This window comes from Arachis ipaensis, chromosome B6, assembly GCF_059453495.1.
Source record: "Arachis ipaensis isolate K30076 ecotype BB chromosome B6, ASM5945349v1, whole genome shotgun sequence".
Lineage (NCBI taxonomy): Eukaryota > Viridiplantae > Streptophyta > Magnoliopsida > Fabales > Fabaceae > Arachis > Arachis ipaensis.
The window spans coordinates 147037068-147062385 of record NC_142441.1 but is presented as its reverse complement, the minus strand read 5'-3'; the positions used below and the strand labels follow the sequence as shown (position 1 = coordinate 147062385).

At 32.2% G+C, this 25318-nt stretch overlaps 4 protein-coding genes across 4 annotated transcripts; all 4 read left to right on the top strand.

The window, feature by feature from the left end:
- The first annotated feature begins 460 nt into the window (after positions 1-460).
- On the top strand, positions 461-2854 carry LOC107605409 (uncharacterized). The gene is made up of 2 exons (XM_016307288.3): positions 461-923; positions 2438-2854. The coding sequence occupies exons 1-2, from the start codon at positions 492-494 to the stop codon at positions 2783-2785; spliced, it is 780 nt and encodes a 259-aa protein (XP_016162774.1). The 5' UTR covers positions 461-491; the 3' UTR covers positions 2786-2854.
- A 3899-nt stretch (positions 2855-6753) lies between these two features.
- LOC148563080 (uric acid degradation bifunctional protein TTL-like) lies at positions 6754-8665 on the top strand. The gene is made up of 4 exons (XM_088489230.1): positions 6754-6912; positions 7003-7104; positions 8218-8311; positions 8412-8665. The coding sequence occupies exons 1-4, from the start codon at positions 6754-6756 to the stop codon at positions 8663-8665; spliced, it is 609 nt and encodes a 202-aa protein (XP_088345356.1).
- Positions 8666-11488: 2823 nt separating this feature from the next.
- On the top strand, positions 11489-13860 carry LOC148563079 (uncharacterized). Its single transcript, XM_088492064.1, has 6 exons — positions 11489-11852; positions 11964-12199; positions 12391-12625; positions 12714-12805; positions 12902-13003; positions 13483-13860. Exons 1-6 carry the CDS (start codon positions 11489-11491, stop codon positions 13858-13860), a joined length of 1407 nt encoding a protein of 468 aa, XP_088348190.1.
- Positions 13861-20382: 6522 nt separating this feature from the next.
- Positions 20383-24181, top strand: BAT1 (HXXXD-type acyl-transferase family protein). The gene is made up of 3 exons (XM_021105198.2): positions 20383-20897; positions 21915-22436; positions 23626-24181. Exons 1-3 carry the CDS (start codon positions 20412-20414, stop codon positions 24124-24126), a joined length of 1509 nt encoding a protein of 502 aa, XP_020960857.1. The 5' UTR covers positions 20383-20411; the 3' UTR covers positions 24127-24181.
- The last annotated feature ends 1137 nt before the right edge of the window (positions 24182-25318 follow it).

Below are 25318 nucleotides of genomic sequence, written 5' to 3'. Positions count from 1 at the left end.
ATTAATTTGGTGCTCGACATTTAATTTCAGGGGCTAAAATGAGTCACTTAATGCAAAGTCAGGGATTAATTTGGTGCATATAAAACGATAACATAATGGATAACACGTGGACGAATACTGTTGCGACACGTGGCACAAACGGACACGTGGCCAAATAACATTGTGACACGTGGCACAACATCCACGTCAGCATGCCACGTGTCATTGGTCACCACATCATACCATTACACGTGGCTAAATCATGAAGTGACACGTGTCACTTACAATCCACATCATCATGCCATGTCATCATGTCGCTAATAAAAAATGAGTCAAGGACTAATATAGTGTATTTTTTTCAATCTTAGGTACGTAATTGGTGCAATTGAAATTTCACGGACGATTTTAATGCATAACGTCAATCTCAAGAACCATTTTGGGGTTTGACTCGCTTACTATTTGATTCATCTATTTAGTAGCAGGCTCACTCACACTAATTCACCCGTGACACCATGGACACCGCCAAAAAAAACACCTCAGCGACTCTCAAGTCCCGAATCCAAAACGGCGACGTCGTCTACGGCATGTCCCTCCTCACCTTCTCCCCAACCGTCGCAGAGATAGCCGCACTCGCCGACTTTGACTTCGTCCTCATCGACATGGAGCACGGCCACGGCGGCCTCCCAGAAGCCCTCCCCTGCCTCCACGCACTCGCCGCCGCCAAAACCCCAGCCGTCGTCCGCGTCCCCGACAGCAGCTCCTCTTTCTGGGCCCGCAAGGCCATCGACCTCGGTGCCCAGGGAATTGTGTTCCCTATGATCCAAGACCCCCAATCTGCCGCAAAAGCGGTGTCGTTTTGCCGTTCTCCTGTGAGCCCCGCCGCGAGGGCATCCCGCTTTGGACTCGACGGCCACTGTCAGAAGGACCTGCTCATCATATGCCAGGTCGGTATCAATATGTTGTATGTTTACTGTTACTCACTTGAATTAGTTACTTATTTTAAATTAGTTAGTTAGTTAATTTTTTTGATAAATGCATTGATTGTGAAGTATGTGTTCCTGTATGGCATATAGATTTATCTGGCTTTTTTTGTATTTAGCTTATTTAAGTCACCAAAAATATAGATTTATCTATTGTTGGATTCGTAATTGAAAACATATATCCGAAAGAAACGGATTTTGAAATGTGTATTTTTTCTGGTAACTTGAGTGTTGTTTAACAAATTGTTTATCACTGAAGAGTATGAATTTTAAGTCTATGATAGTCATGAATTGAGTTATAATCAAATTGCTTTAAGCGAATTATCAATGTCAATAATTAATGATTATACAATTCCAACCATTCTAACTAAAAAATAATAGAATATAATAAAGTCGAATTTTAAGCTTTTAGTTGTGAAGAGATATAAAATTATATTTGATAGATGAAATATGGATATACACTAAATTAGTATATAAGTGAAATTTTAGCTACAGTTAACTTCATGTAAAATTAATAGTTAAGCATTATTAGATAATAATTTAGTCAAATCTGTTAATTTATTTAACGATTCTCAATTATCAACTTCACATAAAATTATCTATACTTAAATTTTTATCATTTTATTTTTTTTATCATAAAAAGGATAAAAAATTAATAAGAGATATAATTTATTTTTTAATTATTTCTATTAATTTTTTATAATTATATTTTTATTTTTAATTTTTTTTGTATGAAAAAAGTAAAAATAAATTAAATTTTAATCATTTTTGTGTGTTTAATTTATCACTAAATAAAATACAAAAATATTAATTTTTATTTCTACGTTCTTTGTATCTACTTGTTCTTAAGTGTCTCGTTTTATTTCTGTCCTTAGAACTAAACATAGCCATATAGATCAGTGTGTAAGTGTGATTTATTTTGAAGAGTTTTATGTACAAAATAATTTATAAGGGATGGGATATCATTGGATTTATAATAAAAAAATGAGTTTGGGTAGAGATATTTATTAAATAGGTTAAAAAATAAAATATTAAATATAAGTTTTTAAAATTTTTAATATTAAAAATTATTATTTTTAAGGAGCCAACAACAATATAAACCAACTCAAGTCAATTCTTTTTTATTTCTAATTTTAAAATTTTAAAAATTAGAATAATAATTTTTTTTTTGGTAATAGACCTATTTTTCAACTAATTTACTCTAATTAGCTACATTTAGTTTTCTAGATTTTTTTCGTTTATTATTTGTTATGGCGAAAACAAAAATTATAGTTGCATAGCTTTTACTTTTAGAAACTCAAATAATGAAGCCAAATTAATTTTGGCACAAATTATCCAAACATACATGATAGGTATGGCACACCATTCAATAAATATTTCAAAGTTCACAGAAAATCAAAGCCCCACTAACTTGTTTTTTATGGTGTGGCGGAAGTGGATAACATATTCTCAAATTTTTGTATTATTGATACCGACAGGTGGAGTCTCCGGAGGCAGTGGAGTGTGCGGAAGAGATTGCGGCGGTGGAGGGTGTTGACATGATAATGGTTGGACCGCTGGACCTTAGCGCGGGCATAGGGTGCCTAAGGAACCCAAAGGATGAGAGGGTGATGGAGATGGTGGATCGCGTGGAGAAGAAGGTGTTGGGTGCAGCAAGGAAAGAAGGTGGTGGTCCCTTTTTAGGGAGGTTTGGAACTGCCCTGGATTCACCTGAAGCGTTTAGGGACCGTGGCTATCGCTTGGTTCGGGTGAATTTGGATGTCACTTTGTTCAGGAATGCTTGTATTCAAGATGTCATCAACTTCAAGTCTACAAAGCTATGTTGAAAGGCTTATCTATGATTTTATTTTATTTGTATCTGAAATAATAATATAAGAGAGTCAAGTTTCCTCTAACATTCAACTCTTAGGCTATATTATGAAACATCTACGTACATTCTAAGAGGCTCATTGTGAAAACAGAGTTTCTTGCGCGTTTGTTGCCTTAGAAAGGAGAGGTACATATGTCATCATTTTTCATTTTCCATGTTAAATTACATGCTCATGAATTGAGGATCTTCATCGCGTAAATCTGCCCAAGATTCAGATTTATGTACAACGCATTAAAATCGCTTTGAGAGATTTCAATGTAGCCACTTTATGTCTCTACTGTTTGGATTCTGCATGAAATATTAATCTTATCCCCGATATGCATATCAAGGACGATCCCATAATCATGATCACAGTAAAAGATAACGGTGAACCAATTGAGATAAAAGAAAAAAACTCAAACACACACAAAAATTAGATTTGGGCATGGCAAATTCAGTATTGAGACATGTTAGAAACACCAAAAAGATTAACTCACTAGCGATAACGACTTAATCAAATAGCGTTTTTTTATCTCCTCGTTTTTGTCCTGGATTTTTGACTACATAACAGGCTTCTTTTTGACTAGCTCAATATCAAGAGTTTGGATCTTATTTTATATATGTAGCAAACTATTAGTCAACAGCAAATTTTAGATAGAATTACGATCTATAACAAATTAGTTATTGACCTATTGAATTAAATGTTACCATGAAAAGCCAAAAAACTTTACTATGTATTTATTTGCCACACTAGAGTGGCTTTTCAATTTAATATAAAGTGAAACTCAAATATAATTATATTTGAGAATGAATTCTTTCAATTTTTTAAAATTATTTGGTAAAATATAATCTCTTATCTTACACAGATTAAGTGAGACAAAAAAAATGTGAGAAAAGTTATTGAATGATAAAAAGAAAAGTATACGTTGCCAAGACTTAAGTCTGCCAACTATTACCAACAAGAATAAAAAATAATTAAATATAATTTTTTGTGAGTGATCAATTCTAATTCCACCGACGTTAATATTCCGTCTCTGAGTGAAGATGACACACTATTTGTGGACACGGTAATTTGTGTGTTAGTAATATATTTGGTTATGTCTATTTGCAACTTGTTTTTTATGTTATTATTGTTGAGCTAGTAACAATGATACACTTTATTAGAAGGATTGTGATTTCGTTTGTTTAATTAGAATTGGTGTAGATTTTCTTTCTTTCAATTATGCTAAAATGATGCTACATTTTCTACATTTGATTTGTTCTATCACTACGGCAGAGGCGGACGATAGCTGCGACAAAATAGTGGCATTGGCCATAACCGCTGCTCATTCGAAGGATAGCGGCGCAGGTGAGTGGCGGTCTTTTCCTGGCTTGGGCAATTTATCTGGTTGGAATACGTACGGCGGGAGAGCTTGCCCCACGTGTAATTTGGACGCCGAGACTAGGCGACTCACCTTCAGTCAGAAATGGTGTTATATGGGTCATCGTCGCTTCTTGAATCGCGATCACAGATATAGACAATACCGGATTAGATTTGATGGTAAAGTAGAGGATAGATCCCCACCTACCAAATTGACTGGCAGGGATATCCTGAGACAATTGGAGGGTGTGCCCGTCTCACAGGGCAAGGTGCAAGCGGTGGGGGGTAAAAGAAGACGCGGACATCAGACCGTGCTGCAAGACGAGTCACCCTGGAAGAAGAGGAGTGTATTCTTTGATTTGCCATAATGGGAGAACAACGAATTACGTCACAACCTTGACGTCATGTACATAGAGAAGAATGTGTGCGACAACATTGTATTCACCATGTTGAACGAGAGCGGTAAATCCAAAGACCACCTAAAAGCTCGTAAAGATCTCCAGTTGATGGGAATCAGGCATGATATGTGGCCACTTGAAGGTGGAAAGTATCCCGCTGCAGTCTTTACCATGTCGAACCCACAGAAGGATGTCTTTCTTAGGACCATCAAGAATGTGGTCTTTCCAGACGGGTACTCTAGCAACATCTCTCGCTGTGTTGACTTAAAACAGCGCAAGTTATTTGGTTTGAAGAGTCATGACTGCCATGTTCTAATGGAACATCTGTTGCCAGTTGCGTCAAAACACGTATTGCCCACCCCAGTGTCCGCCGTCTTGGGCTGATTTATCAGCCTTCTTCCGACTAATATGTAGTAAATCCATAGATCCTCAACAACTTCCTCTCCTTCAGGATCGTGTGGTCCATACTCTGTGCCACATGGAGATGATATTTCCACCTTCCTTCTTCACAGTTATGGTTCATCTAACAGTGCATTTGGTCGAGGAGATACGTCTCGGTGGCCCAGTGCACTACCGGTGGATGTACCCAATCGAGAGGTAAAGATCTACTTAGGCTTTCTCGGCCTGTTTTAGTAGGATATCTGTCACCTAGTAATTTATGTTATGTTCTCGAAGGTACCTATGTCGTCTCAAGCAGTACGTGCGTAATAGGGCACAACCGGAAGGATCGATTGCAGAGGGCTACCTATCCAAGGAGATTCTCACATTCTGTTCAAGATACCTAGATAACGTGGAGACTAGGATCAACCGACCGACACGCGTTGACGACCGTCCGAGCGATGCTCCACCGAGCGAGATTGCCAACATGTTCCCAGAGGTTGGAAAGACAGTCGGGGCAGCTTCATTTTTCACACTAAGTCCAACCGAAAAGCTTCAAGCACATCGTCATGTACTGGTTAACTGCATTGCTGTAGAGAAATTCTTGGAGTACGTATAGAGCTTGGGTTCTAAAATTATACAATGAGCCAATTTGATATTGATGGTACTGAACTTGAAGTATCTTTTTGTGTGCACAGTGAGTACAGAGTCATCACAAAGAGAAAACTGCGAAGTAAAACAAGGTCCCAGTCTCACATAGATAGTGTTGTGCACAGAGGATTTTTGAACTGGCTCAGGCATGAGGTAATCTCTAAAATCCAAGGATCCTACTACCCTTTGGTGCTTTCTTGGCTCTAATATTTCAATGCCAGGTCCCATTTGGAAGCACCAATCATTCGAACGAGTTGCAATGGCTCGCCTGCGGTCCAATTGCTCAGGCCAAACGCTATCAGGTGTACAACGTCAATGGATTTAAATTTAGGACCATGTCAAGGGAGGAAGGGATGAAAACATAGAATAGCGGGGTTTATGTCACTTCGGATACTAGAAGTTATGCAAGTAAACGGGATGCCAATGTTGCTGTTGGCGGTGTCTCGTATTACGGGAGATTAGTAGACATCATCGAGCTTAACTACAGTGGTCAATTCACTGTAGTCTTGTTCAAGTGTCTTTGGACAGATACCACGTCGGGGAGAGGCATCCGACAAGACGTTTTGGGCCACACCTGTGTCAATTTTGCCATGCCGATTCACACCGGTGAACATGAAGACGATGAGCCGTACATCTTGGCATCTGAGGCGCGTCTTGTGTTCTACGTGGAGGATGAGGTGGAGAGCGGATGGAGTGTAGTAGTCCATGTGAAGCCAAGAGATTTGTTTGACATGGGCGAAGATTATGAACACTGTGAGGTCGACCTTCATCCACAGTCTTGTATGACTAGCTTGCCTGAATTTGATGTCGAAGGCCTGCGGTTGACAAGAGACGGCGATTTAGAGGAGACCATTACCGACGGGGTTGAAGATTGTGATGAGGCAGCCGATTCCTAAAATACTGAGTTGTATTTAGTGGAGTGAATTTTAGTCATATCATTAGACAGTATATCATTAGACAGTAGGTTGAATGGAATGAGTTTTCTTATATTCTTTAAAATTTATCCTTTTATATAAAATTCTCTTATCTAATTGGGTCTTCACAATATTTAAAATTTATACTGTCCTTGGACATTCTTTACATCTCCGTTGACTTTCAGGGAAATTGGAGAGCAGAGACTTCTTTCTCATTTCCAGAAGCCGTTGATTTGCAGAGAAGATGATAGATGCGTCTCCTTTCTCTTCATTGGAGGACGCAATCTCATTTGCAAGGCAGTTGTGGTTCAAAGAGTCCCGTATACAATCATGGTTGGATGCCTTCTCTGGACACAGTCACCTCTTTCGAGCCATTCGTTATGCCCCGGGATCAATGATGAGGGTTTGTTTGCCGCTGCCCGATTTAATTTTGTAAATCCTTTTCTTATTCGTGAATGAAACCCATATTCACATGGTTATGTTTAAATTTTAGGAAATGCTTCATTGGGACCGAAAGTACCGGGCTAAATTTGGGTTTGAGTTTATAACAAGTACGGAAACATGGTTATCACAGGAAATACTTGACGAGGTGAAGGTAAAATAGTTTAAATTTTCCTTGCTATTTATCTAAAGTATATAAAACTGAACCATGATATTTGCTTTCTAGAGTTAATAAATTTGAGTCATTAAGGCGAATCACCTTTGAGGCGGGGTAGTTTAATTGTATTTTGTATAGCAAGATTAACTTGATGAGATATGTTTGCTAGAAGATAATAGCATATAATAGAGAGTTTATAGTTGTACTCAATCATATAATATAGACCCTCTTGCAAAAAGTTTTAGAAGGGTTGTGTTAACTATAAGGAGAAGTATTAGAAGGATATTTAGGAAGGTATATCCGTATGCATAAAAGAATTAGTATGTTGCAACAAGAAGGGCATTCTCTTCTGGATAAAATCTATAAGTTGTGAAAGTAATGGGATCGAACAAGAATAAATGTAGGGGATGAAATGTGGAGGAAGAAAAGATTTGCTCGAGGAGGAAACCTGGCACAACCAGCAGCCCTTTAGCTGCTCTAATGCAACAGTGCTGGCATGCAGATTGGAGCAGATTGAATGTAGCTGTTACATATTCATATATGATATGATGACATATGGAAGAGAAGTGGTGGCTTGCAGCAGCATGTAGTGATCTGGCAGTAAGGGGCTGCAATTTTAGTGGCAATGAGGCAATTCTTTCCTGCATTGGTTCAGTAGTACAGGGTTGAGGTGCTGCAGTACCTGGGGGAAGGTTGCTCTTGACGTTAGTTTGTGGCACTAGAATGGGAACTGGAGATTGGGATGTTTACTGATTGAGCTGTTGGTTTTTGTGATCTTTGAGCTATGTGCTGCATTTCTTTTCTGAACTTTCTTCAATTGGTATGGCTATGTTTTGGAACATGCAGCTAAGCATGAGATTAAGGCTATTTTTTGAAATGATTAAAGTTTTCCTTTTCTTTATCGTTTTACTTATTCTGGATTTGTTGCATTGTGAATATATGGTTTTGTTGTTTTGGGGTTCTGGTTGAAAAGCTCCCGCAAGGCAACATTATTGCACTATAGGCGGGCAGCACACTGTATGTGTATATGCATAAAGGGCATGGGACAGATGGTTATCTCAGGTTCTTGCAAAAAGTTTTTCTACATTATCTTGGTGGTGTGTTGTGTAGGTACGCTATGAAAATACTCTTGTTGTTGAACTGGATATTGCAGCACGAGAGGAATTCAAACTCATAGAACATGGACTCGAACGACTATGGGAACGTAAGATTATCAACTTTTTAGTAGTTTAATTAGTATGATTATGTTCATACACTGATTCTGGATATTCTGTGCTTATATTTGGCTATGATGTACCTCTCAGGGTTAGCTCGATCCCAGATTCAGGAGGCATCGGTAGAAACGGGGGAGGTGGTTCCGGATTCAGTGGAGAAAGAGGCTGTTGTCTCCTCTGATAACTCTGAAGAGGCTGATTCTGCTGGACAAAAGGGTTCGATGCTGTCATATGACCTCAATAAAACGCCGGATGAGAATGAATATCCGTATAGTGGAATGTCTCATGATAAGAAGAATGCTTGGAACCTATCTATGTGGGCGACACGATACCTGAACCCTTGAGGATATTGCAATAGTATAATTGAAAATTTTGGTTTCAAATTTATAGGATGCCGAAAACTTGTGTTTTGAAGTTGTCGTGACTTTATAACGCTTCATATTATTTTTAGGGATTGTTAGTATGCTGCATTGAAGACCATTAGTCTACTATTTTAACTATTTCTGCATTTTTTTATTTTGACTACTCCAAGATGCTGATTAATATAAAGTTTTTTGGGACAAATTCAGTTTCATTGTTGTTGGCAATGAAAATATGCCAAATGATCAACAAGCCCAATTTGATTTTCCAGGCATTGCAGAATATCTTTGCTGCACGTGTATCATTCAAGATACACAAAAAAATAAAGGTTTCAATTGCCATGAAATTGTCACTATTTCAATTTCACGGTGTTGAATGCTTATGTTTAAGTGCAAAGTCCTTGCAAACAATTAAATGGGAATAATAACTAGTGAAAAATTTAAGTTCAAATCTTGTTAAATGCTACAAATGCTACAGTATGAGTAAATAGAAAGTATGGCAAATCCTTTGCAAAATAGAAAGATAAGAACCAGCTGCACCATGAACTGCGGCAAAATTGGGAAAAGTTTCTCCTCCACTGAAATATCATAACCATAGTGAAGATAGATGTGATAGAAATGGATGGGAAGAAATTTGGATCAAGAACCAGGATAATAGGGATGTTGTAAATTATGGGATAGATCCTGAAATGGACAATAAGTCTATAGTAAAATATATTATTTTAGCATTAAATACAAAAATTTTATCACTGTTAATATATATAACAATCAAAATTTATTTATAGATATTGAAGAATTAATAATAAAATACAAAAAAATTATTAACGGAAATTTTGGTAAAAATATAATTTACCAAAATTTAAAAATTCTTGTAAGGTATTTAAAAAAAAAAATCTAATTATTAAATTATATTAAAAATACAATTTAATCAATAAAAGAATAAATTTTTAACGGGTATTTTGGTAAATAAAATTTAATGATAAATAATAAAATTTGTACTAATGGATTTTTACTTTAAATTAAATATTTTTTTCTTATAAAATGGATATACTTAACATTAGTTAATACAAAAGGTTTAAAATGGATTAAAGAGAAATTTTTATTATTATTATTATTATTATTATTATTATTATTATTACTATTATTATTAAAATTATTATTATTAATATTTCTAAATTAAAGAAGCGGTAATAAATTTTTATTCTACAATATTTTTATTGTTTCAATTTCCTCTTGCTATAATCATTCCCGCGTCTCACAATTTTTTCTTTTTATTTGGGCAATGCTATGATCATTATATAACAACTAGTGGATCTGGTTTTACCCAATTTCAAAAAAACCCAGCTACTGCGTCCTACCCCTTCTCCTCACTCCTTATACACATTAAAACCCACAAAGCCCTAGCTCACTATTCTGCTCTGTCTTTGTTGTCGACGAAGAGTACTGCTCATCCGCATCCTTGATTTTCAGGTTTCAGAACCTCCCGGTCACCTCGCTCTCTCTATCATTTCAAGTTCCAGAACCTGCCACCCTCTCTATCCCGGTAACCACCCCAATTTCTTTCAAATACATTTGTGATGTTCTAATGTTATTGCTTCTTGCTATCTGTCAATACTTGTTGGGAAACAAGTGGTGTGTTTACTTTCACAATTTAGGATGAGAGGTGGAGTATAGGTTTATTACTACTACTGTAATTATCTTGCTTCTCATGTACCCATGAAGATTCTGACTTTAATATGTTTTGATGAACTTGGATGCATCATAAGCTTGCATTTATGCCGTCTACAACTTGATTTATCATATATGCCATTTTTTTCAACTCAGGATATGCTTGGGAGTTTAATGTAATTAGGAAAAAATGATGAAGGGTAGAGATTTTGGGAATTAAGAACTCCCAGTTATAGGTTGAAAATTTGTTATTAACCAATTATTATATACACAATAAAATTGGAATAGTTACTTGGTTAGCAAATAAGCGTGTTATGTGTTGTAACTTCTCCCCTGTTTACACGTTACCATTGGTACACATTATTAAAAGTTATTTGTGTTTGGACTTTGGTAATGAACAAATCAAAAATAGAGTCATGGGTGAAACATTATTTTATTTTTTATATAATCAAAGTATGCTTGTTTTTTTTATTTTTCTTTTTTTAATAAAATGGCACATTTGTAAATAAGGTTGCTTAGTGAAGAAGAATGGATTTCGGCAGTTCCAAAAGAGTGAGTACTATTGTTTTAGTGGTATGATATAATGCTACACGACAATAAGATTAGAAAATTTGGTCCATATATACTAGAGTTTTAATGATTAATTAGGTCATACAGGGACATTTTTTCTATTAGATTTTGTTATTTAACTTTTCAAGATTTAGCTATTTCAGATAAGCAAATATTTGTAACTTATATATAGGTCAGACAAATTATGCTTATATAGAGATCTATGCTGGTGGATTTCTTAGTCAGGACTTTGTAGTATTTTTAATAGTCCAATTTTAGTGCATTTGTATTGTGCTTGTAAATGCATTTAGATAACTGTGTCAAAAATTTAGTTTTTCACATTGCTAATTATTCTGACGTGCCGGGCAATATTGTTCAAATGCATCTTTTAAATTCTTGTAGCAAATCATTACTATTGACTACTATAAACCCAGATTATGAAACATGTATATACCTTCTGCTCCAGTGATTTTTTCTGTTATAATTGTTGATGAATGCTGTTCGAACTCGATCATGGTTACACAAAAATTATTTTAATTGGATATTAATTTGACTTGATTTTATCGTGTCCACTGGTGTTATGGCATTTAGATGGCTAGGAAAGGTCGGTACACGAAAAAGCCAAAATCAGGACCAGGATGTCAGCAACCTCTAACCGCTCCACCTTCGGGCTCAGGTTCCCACCAGGCTGACTCTCAAGTCCTCCCCGCTGGTGGTGACGGCATCCCTCCAACTTCCCGCCCATTTCGTCCGCCGCGCAGTGAACCTAGGCCTGCTACACAAATGAGCGCAAATAGCGTTCACAACTCGGAGCTAGGCCAGGAGACCCTTTTGGAGGCTAATGCTCCAGAGGTAGAATCTCGTGATCATGAAGATGACGACCACTCTAGTGCTTCTGGAGCTCAGAGTCGTAAAAGGCGCAAGACTACAGAATTTTGGACAGTTAAGATAATCGGTAACGTATTTTATAATTTTTCTATGATCGATTTGAGCTATGTTAAATAATTTTTTTCGTGCATACTTTCAACAACGGATGCACACATAAGGATTTATATTTTGCTTATAGATTCTGACGGCACAGTCAAGCCGGCAAGATTAAGCGTGAGGGAGGCTATGGAACGGCCTAATGGGAGAAGGATCGTGCTGAGATTCAACAACGAAATGCAGCCAATTGGAGACGAGGCTGGACTGCTAAGTGGGGTGCTTGGTCTGCTTGGATCTGACTACGCAAAATTTCCTATCGGTAAGGAAAGTTGGCACAAGGTTACCACTAAAAACAAGGTGTATAACGAATGTGTGAAGGTAAAGATTTAAATCCCCTTTGTAACAAATTTGCTTATTGTTCAATTATTGACAAATTGTATTATGAAATATATGTGCAGTAAATTTTTCAAATCTGCTTCAATTTAAATCCCCTTTGTAACGATTTAAAACCCCTTTGTAACAAATTTATTTTATTAACAAATCTACTTATTGTTCATTTATATGTGCAGCAAATTTTTCATTTTGACGAAGATAGTGAAGGTAGTATCAAGAAATATATTTTGCAAAGTATGGGAAGGTCTTGGAAGGAAACAAGGCTGAGGTTGTATAATGCCTTCTACGAGCCAACATTTACATTTGAGCAGAATATCGAGCACCGTCCGCCAGGAATTGATCGAGAGCACTGGAGAGAGTTTCTAGAATATCGCGCCAAACCTGAGACGAAGGTAATCCAGTATACCATTGGTAGAATGTGCTATATTTTATGTAGCATTAAGTGCTATTAAATCAGTATCTAATTGTGACTTTAATTTGGCATTTATGGACCGATAAGAGAAATGCAAGAAGAACGCGACTAATCGATCAAAACAAGTATATACCCACACTGGCGGTTCAAAAAGCTTCGCACGGCGGATGGAAGAAGAGGTACTCCACTTGTTATTCACTGTTTGGACTATCTATATGACTTCAGTTTTCTTGATTGTGTGGAATACGGTAATGACGTAAATGTTGTTGTTACAGTCTGAAGAACAAGGAAGAAGAATTGGTAGAGAAGAGCTATGGATAAAAGTGCACAAGAAAAATGATGGCTCCTATATGAATGAGGAAGCAAGGGCAATTGGTGTAAGTACTACTTCTCATAAATTTTCGGTAAAATTATGTTTTCAAATACGTTAATAGTTTAGTTCTCTATTATATTTTGTTCTGTTTTTCTTTGCTGAATGGTTTGGACTTGGGTTAGAAACAGCAAGAAGGTATTGAAAGATGAGTTTCTATCAATCCTAATTCAAAATGGACCCACGGAAAATTTTTTTTCCAAAACTGGTTTCTTTTATTAAGTTTGCTATTTTACCTCAGTTATTTCTAGAGAGTTTAAACTTCTATGTAATTTAGAGACAGCTAGGTTTAAATTGAAATAAATCAATTTAAATTATTCCTTATTTCTTTTTATAGTGTTAGCAACATCCTATGTGACGTGCGTTATTTTAGTTGTTTTACATAAATTACTTTTGAACCATATATCTTTCTCTCATATTTGACTGAGTTTTTATTGACATAGACCGGTAAATGCTATGATTGTATTTGCTAATTTGTGTCTGTAGGAAAGAATTGAGGAGATTGAGCAACAGGATGAATCTTCTAGAGTGTTGTCTCAAAATGACTCCATTGCTCAGGTTTTTGGTAAAGAGAAACCGGGTAGAGTACATGGTGTGGGTTTCGGTCCGACTCCTACCCAACTCTTTGGTTCGAATTCACGTGCGCCAGGCAACAGAGTCGAAGAAGAGGAGACCCAGAGGAAGTTGTGTGCACTGGAGGCAGAATTGGAAAGCGAGAAGTTGAAGAGGAAGGCGATGGAAGACGAGGCAGCAGCAGATAAGAAAAAGATGCAGGCGATGGAGAGAGCTCTGATTTATCTTTTTCAAAGGCAGGGTGAGGAGTTGCCGGGAGACATCGCTGTAGGGATGAGTTCCGTCGAATGAAAGAGTGAACAATAATAGTAGGATTAGATAGTGTTTGGATCGAATCAAGTATTTTTTTTCTTTAAATTAGACTATGCAACTCTTTGCAAGAGATTTGTACTCTTCATATTTTTATGAAAATATTATTTTGGCTTGCAGATAATTTATTTATTTTTTGTACAATTTTACATTCTAAAATCTAAAATATATTAACACTTAAGATTTTACAAAAATCTAAAAAGCCACAAAAAGAAAACAAAATAGTTCTGATATTAAAAATTACACGATTTTTTTAATAAAAATTCTATTTTCCTGTTTTTTAATTATTCTTAATTTTGCGGCGGTTTAGAACAGCCGGAAAATCGAACAAAGTAATTGGAAAATTTGCATAGATTGCGGCGGTTACAAACCGCCAGAGAATGTTTCGGAAAAACTGGACCGTTTTGTGGCGGCTCTAAAAACGCCGCAAAACAAGTGGCATCAAGCAAAGATCAAACTGAATTGTGGCGGTTTTGGAACCGCCGGTGAACATGCCAGTAATTGTGTCACCCTCGTTTAGCGGCGGTTTTTTGAACGAACGCCGCGAAATACTGATTTGGCGGCGGTTATGCCAGCGGTTATTAAAAACCGACGCCGAATATAACCCCCGCGCCCATAACTGTGGCAGTTAGGAGAGCCGCCGGTCTTTGATTTTGCGGCGGTTTAAAACCGCCGCTAATCATTTTAAAAAACGCCGCTATGCTCCGCCTCTGCTGTAGTGTATTATTCTTTTGTTCACCATGTTCAGCTAATGTTTGCAGCTTTGATTAATTTTTTTTTAGGATATGATCATGGATAGTGATGTTTTATATCAGTTTAGTTTTGGTTGTTTATTAGTAGGTATTATAAAATGATAAGTGGTTGTTGGTAGTGTTTTTATGCGTGTGAATGGTGGATGATTATCTTATTTTGTGATATGTACTCGGTTATCGATTCCAGGAAAAAGAATCTGTAGACGTTATTCAATTAGAGGATAATGCTACGGTAATCAATCATGAGGTGTGAAACATAATTTATTCTTGTCACAAAATTAGCGAGATATTGAAAATTAATTAGTTTAGTATTTTTTGTGTTGAATGATATTTTTTCTGAATAGATTTGCAGTTGTCGGATCACACTGGAATTTCAATAGAGGAAATCCCGTACGAAGGATTAAGATTTATTTGTTGCAGAGGCACAAGAGTTCTATTGTAATTATGCAAAGAAAGTTGGGTTTGTGACTAGGATTAAGAATACCAACTTTGACAAGACCAGGAAGGAATCAAAGATATACCCATTAACCAATTGATACACTGTAGTCGTGAAGGTTATCGGGAGTCTCGAGTGAAGGTAGCAACTTGGGTAAAGAGAATAACAATAGCCGAATGCAAAGCAAGGATGTACGTGATGTTTGATAGGCAGAAGGATAATTGGATGGTGTCCAAATTAGAATTGAAGCACACACACCCATGTTCTGCCAAGCAAGCTGTGCATTACAGAACTAAATTTGAGGCGGCACTAGGTTGCGGCGTCGGGTTGAATGCCGGACGACTGGATACATCTTCAAGATACCTTTGAAGACGACATGCAACAGCGACGGCGGCGCTTGGGCGACTGTGGGAGCGTACTCGTGAGTGGCGCTTTTTTGGGCTTCCGGCGGCGTTGACTTTCGTTGATGGCGACGACCGGCGGAGACGGCAGGGTTGATGGGTATGCGCCGCTGGAAAAGGATATGGGAGTTGGGGGAGTGTGTCCACGGTAACAAAAAAAGATATAGGATGAATTAGGGTTAGTGTGGTAAACTAGTGAAATTAGGATTAATTTGGGTTAATTAATTAGGGATGTGGCTTTTGGAATTAATTGGGCTTGGAATCCAACCCAATTAAAGTTGGGAGATGTTGACAGAAATGCTGTTGGTAACGTAACGGGATTGATAGTAAAATATCAAATTGTACCAAACAATTGAACAAAAAAAAAAAATCCACTTACTTTCATTGTATTTATGTGAAGTTAATAGTTGAGAATTATTAAATAATAATTTAATTAAATCCGTCAAATCATCTAATGATTCTCAACTATATCAATTTTTTCACATAAAGACATAATCCACATACTAGTTTTTAATATAATTATCATTAGTTTTAAAACAAAGCACTTTAACGTTATTTTTATTAAATATCTTACTAATTTTTTTATAACAACATATTTTGTTTTAATTTTTTTTATGTTACGTGGAGATTTTGAACCTTTAAAAATATCTGTTGAAAAAAACCCTAAAAAATATCTACTCCAAAACTAAAACTGATATATTGGTCTTCTATTTTGATCTATCCAAAACTATTTGTGTATGAGAGTTTATTTTTTAATAAAAAGTAAAAAAAATGTGTGTTGACTTTAAATAGACCTAATTTCTCATTATGATTAAACGATTCTATATAAAAGTTTGTATGTTTTGTATGCTGTTTACCAAGATATATATTGCTGATGATATAATAAGCATAATAATAAGAAGACAAGAAAATTCAATAAAAGGGTTAACAAGTTAACCAAAGGTGTCTCAAAAGACCCCTAGATTGATGAGGAATAGTAAGGTTTTTTTTTTTTCGTATTTATCAGAGTATGATAACTTTTTTTTCTTGGTTGGCTTTATTTATAGATATTTCAATTGGTGGAATGACAGACTCAAAACGTTAATATTTTCAACCATGCATGCCTGTTATAAACGATACGTGTATAAAAAAATTAATTATTAAATTAATTATTTATATAAAAAATATGTTAAAATATAAAATATATATTAAAAATAAATTAAATAATAATTATATTTATATACAAATATATAATAGCTAATTTAGTGATTTTTTTTTTATGTTAGAGATTCATTTCTGATTTTTACATAAAAAATATTTAAAAAATATTATTTGCACATTATTAGGAGAGAGAAATATAAATAATTATATTTTTATTGACTATATTATATGTACACTAAAATTAGTCACTAAAATTAACTACCAGTATAAAATATATGTTGAAAAATAAAATACATTAAAAATAAATTAAATCATATATATATTTATACACAAATATGTTGGTGGCTGATTTTAGTAGCTAATTTTAATGTATGAATAATATTTTTATATTTTAATATTTTTTTTCAAACAAGAGTCACTCTAAGCTTTTTGAGCAAGAGAATTCTTTTTGGATTTACTTGAATTTTTGTATCGATTTTTTTTTATTTGTCTTATGTTATTTTTTTTAGAGTTCATCAATGATCGAATTTTAGATCTTTTGAATATAAAATTTTGATACTTTGTTATGAAATTACTTTTTCAAAAAATTTAGACTGACAAACAAAATATAACATAAATGATTATATCTCTATATCTAACTAGCTAATATAATTTTCATGTAATTAACTACGGTAATGATTAATACATGCATCTTACTTTTGTCATACTATATAACAATGCAACAAATAAATAAAACGAATGTACATATTAGTTTCAAGCAAGTTATATGTTCAAAAAAGCTGATTGCCACAATGTTTTTTTGTTTTTTTTTTTTTAAGAATAATAAAATTCAGAAGCTCAAAGTAGGAATACACTCCCTTGGACCTCAATAATGGGCACTATTTTATAAATATAGATACGCACTAGTTGATAATAGAATGAAAATTTAATTAGCACCGCCAAAAGAAGGGTTAGCATTTTAAACCATACAATTAATGATAATATATACAAAGGCAACATATATAAAAGGGTGAGTGATGCGATTAGATGAAGAAAGAAAAAGAAAGTGAAAAGCTAAGGACCTGAAAATGTGTTAAATGCTGGTAAAGTTAGGGACAAGAAAACAAGGCCTGGCCTTCAAATGCACGCATGCCATGCCTACTAACAACAACTTCCCCCTAACCCTCAATATTCTCCCTTCCTTTAATTTTTTCATCTCCAAAAATACCTTGTATACTCATTCTATTTTGTCATACATATTTTATTATTAAATTTATACTTATATATAAAAAGAAACGAAATAATTTAATTTATACTTTAGTTTTTTTTATTTATCTAATATGTTTTCTAAGAACACATAATAAATTTATCATTAATAAAAAAAATTAAATATTTTTTTAATAAATACAAAATAAATATATTAAAAACTTAAATTTTTTATATTTTTAACGAAATTTTTTTATTTTATAATACTAACATATAAGAACATATGATAGTCCTAATAAAAACACATGATAGTCCTAAGAACACATGATAGATAAATCTTTATTTTTTATATTTGTCTCTTGCACTATTTTAGAAAAATAATTTCAAAAGTAGTTATATGAAGTGGAAAATTGAATTTAATTTGATCTCTTTAACTTATATTATTTACATATTTTCTATAATTTTTGTATTTATTATGTTATATAAAAAATAATCAAATAAAATATGATATGAGGGATACGAGTATAATTTAGTGTAATACCTTTTATTAATAATCATTTAATCAATTACATCTATTTTTTTTTAAATTATTGTTTACGCAATAAATATTTAAAATAACTACTCTTATTAATTATATCACAATACATAATTAAATACATATATAAAATTTGTTATAATGTATCGAAATTATATTTTATAAGTAATATATCTCCTTAGACATGCTAACCTGTTTTTTCCAACAAGGCTTTATTTTAAAAATCCACATTCTCCTGCTTTGCTTTCTTTCAACTAGGCAGATCTTTTTCATTCTCAAAGCAAAACAAAAAGAAAGTTCCTTTAATGCCTTTAGGTCCCATTGTTTTCTGTGAACTTTATTAACGTTCATAAACCTCATTAATGTCGCAAGGAAGATGTATATGCTATGCTATTCATTATTCAATATTCTAATTAGATGTATATATTGTGGGTCTCATAGAAAGAATAACGGCTTTCATCCACAGTAATATTCTTCAATTTGCAAAATTAATTACTATTCTCTATTCTACTATATTATTAATCTTATACTAAAATCAAAATTAAAATATTAATATAAAAAATATATTAAAATATGAAGTATATATTTATTTATAAATATATAATAACTAATTTTTTATATGTATATCATACATTTTTTTGTAGTTTATGCATCTCATTGATGTATTAAATAAGAATCCCGTTTCTCTTTTTTTTTTTTTCACTTTTTATGTGTGTATATGTATGTAGACATTGTTATCTAGCTAATTAAGATTATTAAATTATGAGTACAAATATAGTTATCTTTTATTGCCTTTATATTGATTTTTTAGTCAATAAAAATTATATTTTTAATTTTTTTATCATAAAAATTATGATATTATTTTATAAAATATTTTTTTTAAATTTAATTTTATAAAAAAAGATACATAAATAATTATATCTCTAATATTAATATATAATTATACGTCAATATAATTTTTTTTATATTCATAATGATTATATTTTTAATATTTATTTTTTATAGGTATTATTTATTTTATGTTAATTTTTTATATTTTAAACATCAATAAAAATTAAATTCTAAATTTTTAAATTATAAAAATTTTGATATTATATTATAATTTTTTTTTTAAAATTTAAGTGCGAGATACATAAATTATTATATTTGCAACACTATTAATTAAGAAATCAAATAAAGAAAAAGGAAAAAGGAAAGATAATCATCTTGGAGTTAGCATATATCATAATACATGTAGAGAGGTAATAGGTCTATTTCAATGTGTAGTGGGAGCCAGATAATACAGTCGGCTACACACCCATACTTCTTTTTTTTTTTTTTTTTTTTTATTTCTACACACATACAACATATATACTACAGTACCATGCAAAATATTATATTAACTATATAGTTTGCTAATAAAGAAGATACGCTTCTACCTTGTTATTATGACTAAATATTATTATTTAGCATCAACATACATTATTCTTATCAACAAACACCTTCTACAAGAAGCTAAGCTTAGCTTATTAATTACCAACAAAACTATATAATATTAATTAAGAAAAAGTATATTAACCAAGTAACCAACTCTAAATCAATTAAAAATGGAATAACTTAATTAATTATAAATATAATAATTAGTTTTATTTATTTATGATTCAAAATATTAGTTATTAAATGTTTCACTACATTTAAATTAGGAGGAGATACGTTCATCATTATTGCAACGTGAATCACGAAAACTGATTCAATTAGCTTCCGTCTCTTCACCCTCCTTTCCTCTTCAAATGCCTAAAACATGATAAATAAAAAAATAGATTCAGATCCATTCAATTTACAAAGAAAAGAAATATCCTAATACCTAGCATAAACACCATCTACAAAGAAGTTTTGGATTTACCCAAAAATATTTGGCTAAAACCATCTTAGTTTCCTAGCATTATTGATTAATTAATTAAGGAAAGATAATCTATCTCTTCCTATATATGTAGTAATAAGCCTTCACCTTCCATATAGCTAATCTATCATTCATCACTTATAAGAAATTATATACAAAATATAGTTGTAATTTCACATAAATTTACAACTTTCCAATTTCAATCATGGCTACACCACATGATGAAAATAATGGAACAGTTTCAATTTCAAGGGTTGTGTGTGTGCATCCAAAGATTGAACAACCTCATAGGGTGTTAAGCCTCTCAAATTTGGATAGGCAGTGTCCAAGACTTATGCAATTGGTGTTCTTCTACAACAACTTGATGAAGAACGATTTGTCCCTCAATTCAGTGTTCAACAGCTTGAAAATTGGGTTGGAAGAGACCTTGATTATGTGGTACCCGGGTGCTGGAAGGTTGATGATGATGATGAACCCTAATAATAATAATAATAATAATAATAATAATCAAAGTGATGGAAAGCTCAATCTTTGGTGCAATAATGAAGGTGCAATTCTTGTGGAGGCTGAGACCAAAGCTAGAATCTCACAACTTGGGGATCTTTCTCAGTACAATGAGTTCTTCGAGAATCTTGTTTATAAGCCTGATTTTGATCCCAATTTCTCAAACATGCCTTTGATTGTTGCTCAGGTGAGATCATATATCAATTTCTTGAATATAAATTTTGAGCATGAAAATTCCATGTTGATAGAATTACTTCTTTTATGGGATTTTTAAAGAAAACATTCTTATTATGGTTAGATACTTTCCTTCTAATCCATGTTAAGTAGTAAAACAACTCTTTTCCCCATGAAAAGTTATATACTATAAATATTGACGAGAATGTTTAATTTGTTTGATCTATGCAAGCAAAAGCTAGGGTTTTTCCTTTGTGATTTAATTTAATACATGGGTCATGTTTCCTTCACACACAGCACACCAATAATAAGGGATAGACAGAATTTTTGGCCTCGTAAATTTAATTGGCTTTAGCCGTATTATTGTCTTTAATTTCTTTTAAATTTTAGTACAACTCAGACCCTGAAAATTAAAATGAAGGTAAGGACTAATTAACAAGGAGAAATCAAACTGGCCCCTCTGAATTATGTGTGCCCTAAGTATATAGTATGTATAGTATACCTTAATATTTTGTGAAATCATTATTAGCTCCTTCACATTTTTAACCTATTCAAAGCAATTCATACAAACGGTATCTTATTCTTGTTGGATTGTAGAAATATCTCTTTGTTTTTTCTACCACACTCTAATATATATTAACTATTTACCTAACAAACTAATTTATTTAACGATCATCTCACTTGTTTATTTAAATAAATGTTAAAAATTTGAATTATACTTTATGTATTTAGTAATACATTGGACAGAAATAAATTCTTAAATAGTGGAGTTTATATTTGTAATGAATTGAATTATTAGTTTATGACTTATCTAATAAATATTATAAAAATTAAAAAAATAACTAATTAAGATTACAGCTTGAGCAAAGATACGAGAAAAAACAAAAATATATATGACAGTATATATAATAGATGTTTATATAACAATATGCTAAACTTTTACACTAATGATAATTGATACTATATTAAAATGAAAAATAAAATAATTAATAAGAAATAAACTAACAAAATTGTTATGATAATCTGACAGGTAACAAAATTTGGTTGTGGAGGGTATTCAATTGGCATTGGAACAAGCCACTCACTATTTGATGGACCAGCAACCTATGATTTCTTGTATGCATGGGCTTCAAATTCTGAAATTATGAAGGCTATTACAGCTAAGCCTCTTGAGCTTCCAAAACCAGTGCATGAGAGGGGAATACTTCTAAGTAGTGGTAATAATAATAAGCAACAACTTTCAAAAGGGTCTCTGAATTTACCTTCAAGTTCGAATTTTTATGCTCATGATGAGCATAATAATCAACCAATTAGGGCTATGGCAGTACAACATTTATATCAACTCATAATGCAAGCAACTGCAGCAGCTACACTACTTCAAAGTAGAAGTGATGAACCCTCCGAAAATAATTATCAAGAGAAGTGGGTTCTTAAGACCTATCATCTATCTGCTGCAATGATAGATAACTTGAAAAGGAAGTACTTATCTTCCATCAAGACAGGATCTCTTCCATTCTCAACCTTTGAGGTTCTTACAGCTCATCTCTGGAAGGTAAGTTAGTTAATGTTTAATTTATGTTTGTTGTTAATTATTTATTTATCTATTTCTTTATTGATTATTATTAAAGTTTAGCTAATAATGAGTTCTTTTAATGAAACATTTTCAAATATTAAAAAAAAATGTGTGACAAAGATCTGATTAGCTGATATGAATGTTTATTTGTTTCTTGACCTCTTTTGTTTGCTACTTATATAAGGGAAGTAAGTGTGTGCACCCACCATTATAATTGTTGAATCTAAACACACAATGACATAAACATGATTTGGCAAGTTTTTGAAAGTATTAGCACATGCAACAGGCAAGGGGTCCACTGTTCATGTAACAAGCGACAATTCATATTCTTTCTTGTGTTATTATCTCAATTAAGGCATTTTGATGGGCCTGCAACTAAATAAATATTAAATAAACTGGGACAGAAGTTATAGAAATATATACTTTAATGAAGAAAAATATTTTTTAAATGTCATGAGTTTATACTATTTGAGTACACTCTGAATATAAAGCTCTTTTATTTTTAATTATTATCTAATCACATAACTTTTTGTGGTGGTGTTAACAAGAGTTAATTAAAGTATTAAACTATTCTTTCATGTTTTAACGCTTTTAAGAAAAATGATATAATATGTTAAACACATAAAACAGAGGAAATTTAAATATATATATTGTCTACAAATTATACTACTATGAATTAAAAATATTAAAAATATAATTATTTATGTGTCTTTTGAAAATATCAGACTAATCTATTCTATAAAAGTAATTTTCAAGAACTTTTAGAATTATCATGAAATCACTCTTTCCAAAAATTTAAGCTGATGATTTGAAAATACAATATAAATGGTTATATCTCTAACATTTTCTCTTGAGTAAGAGATTCTTTCTGTGTTTGTAGATTTTTGCATAGACATTTTTTTCTTCTTTTATTTTTGGACCTTTTGAATATAAAATTCTAATACCATATTATAAATCATTTATCCTAATTAAAGATTAAGCTAATCGAAGAAGACAATATAAATAATTATATCTCTAATAAAAATAATTAAATTTTATTAAAATTAAAATATGTGAATAATTTATTCATATTTGTATTAATTTAAATATTCGGTGTGAACCTAAACATTATATTATTTTGAGTACTACAACATTTTTATGTTCTTTTTTTTTTATATTTTAATTATAGGCAAGGACAAAAGCTTTAGGGCTGAGCAAAGAGAAGGTAGTATGCCTTCAATTTGCAGTGGACACAAGGAACAAGATGGTGCCTCCATTACCAAAAGGCTTCAGTGGTAATGCTTATGTTCTTGCCTCACTTATGATGTCTGTGTCACAATTATTGGACCATTCTTCCCATGAATTGATCATTGAGAAAATAAGAGAAGCCAAAAATGCTGTGAACCATAGCTATGTCAAATCATACATTGATGCATTGGAGTTAGGCTCTAATAATTCTCTGCCTCCACTTAAGGAACTAACTCTTGTTAGTGATTGGACGAGAATGCCCTTCCATAACATTGAGTTCTTTCATGGAAGAAAAGCAGCTTATGCTTCTCCACTTGCCACTCCTGTTCCTCAGGTTGCTTATTTCATGCAGAGTCCATTTGATGTTGGTGGTGTTGACCTTAGGATCGGCTTTCAAGATGGAATAACCCTAAGTGCTTTTACCCAATGTTTCTTAACCTAACTAAAAGAAACTTCTATGTTTTTAGGATATTTAATAAGATGGATATACCCATGAAGATATCTTCACACGAAAATAATATTGTAAATTATTAAATAATTTGATATGTTTAATGGTTCATAATATTATCTTTGTGTAAAGATATTTTCTTTTTACAATCCTGTTACGTTACCAACAGTATTTCTGTCAACTTTTGCCAACTTTTTGTTTATAACTGTATAAAATGAAAGTGTCTTTACGGATGTATCTAATAAAAATGTCTTTTTTATAGCTGTGTTTAATAGAAATGTCTTTATAAATGTATTTTTTAGATGTATCTCCTTATACATGTATTTAAAATATAATAATTAATTATTGTTGATAATAAGTTAGTAGATAGTATATTGGTACCCTATACTTTTTCTTTCATAAAATATCCTCATTTAATAAAACTGATTACACATATAACAATGTTTTATGTGAAGATTGATGATGATAACTAAAAATTATTTGATGATTTGTCGTATTTAATTAAATTCTTTAATATAATATGTGTAAATATTTTAGTTATTATTTTTCATATAAAAAATATATTTTTGTGAATAATTGTCTTAATTATAAATATTTTTAAAATATATCTTAAATGTACTGAAAGATGTCGTATGCAATATATATTGTAGTATGTTTATTACAATAAATATAAGATTTAGTAATGCTAAATATTGCTATGTTTTAAAATCGTTCTATTAGATAGTTATAGACAATGATTTTTATAGTGTTATTGTCTAAATTCAATTTTTTATTTTTTTTATAACAACAAAATAAAACTATTTTTTAAGTTATTGTAAAGAACGGTTTAAAGCTGATACAATGATTTTTTATTAAGCAATGATTGTAAAGTGTTGTTTAAATAATTATGCAAAAGACACACATAAAACATATTATCTAAAAATACTTAACTTATAATACACATAAAAATCACTATTTTCTAAAAATACTTAACTTATAGTATACATAAAAATCATTCTTTAAAAATATTTAATTTATAATACACAACAAAACAGTTGTCATAAACTTTTAGCTACTAAATTTTAGAATGAAAAACATAATATTTATTTTTCAAAATAATTATTCAAAAATTTAATTATAACATTATTTACTATATTATTATGGTATTTTGAACAATAATAATATAATAAAAAATGATTATGACTGA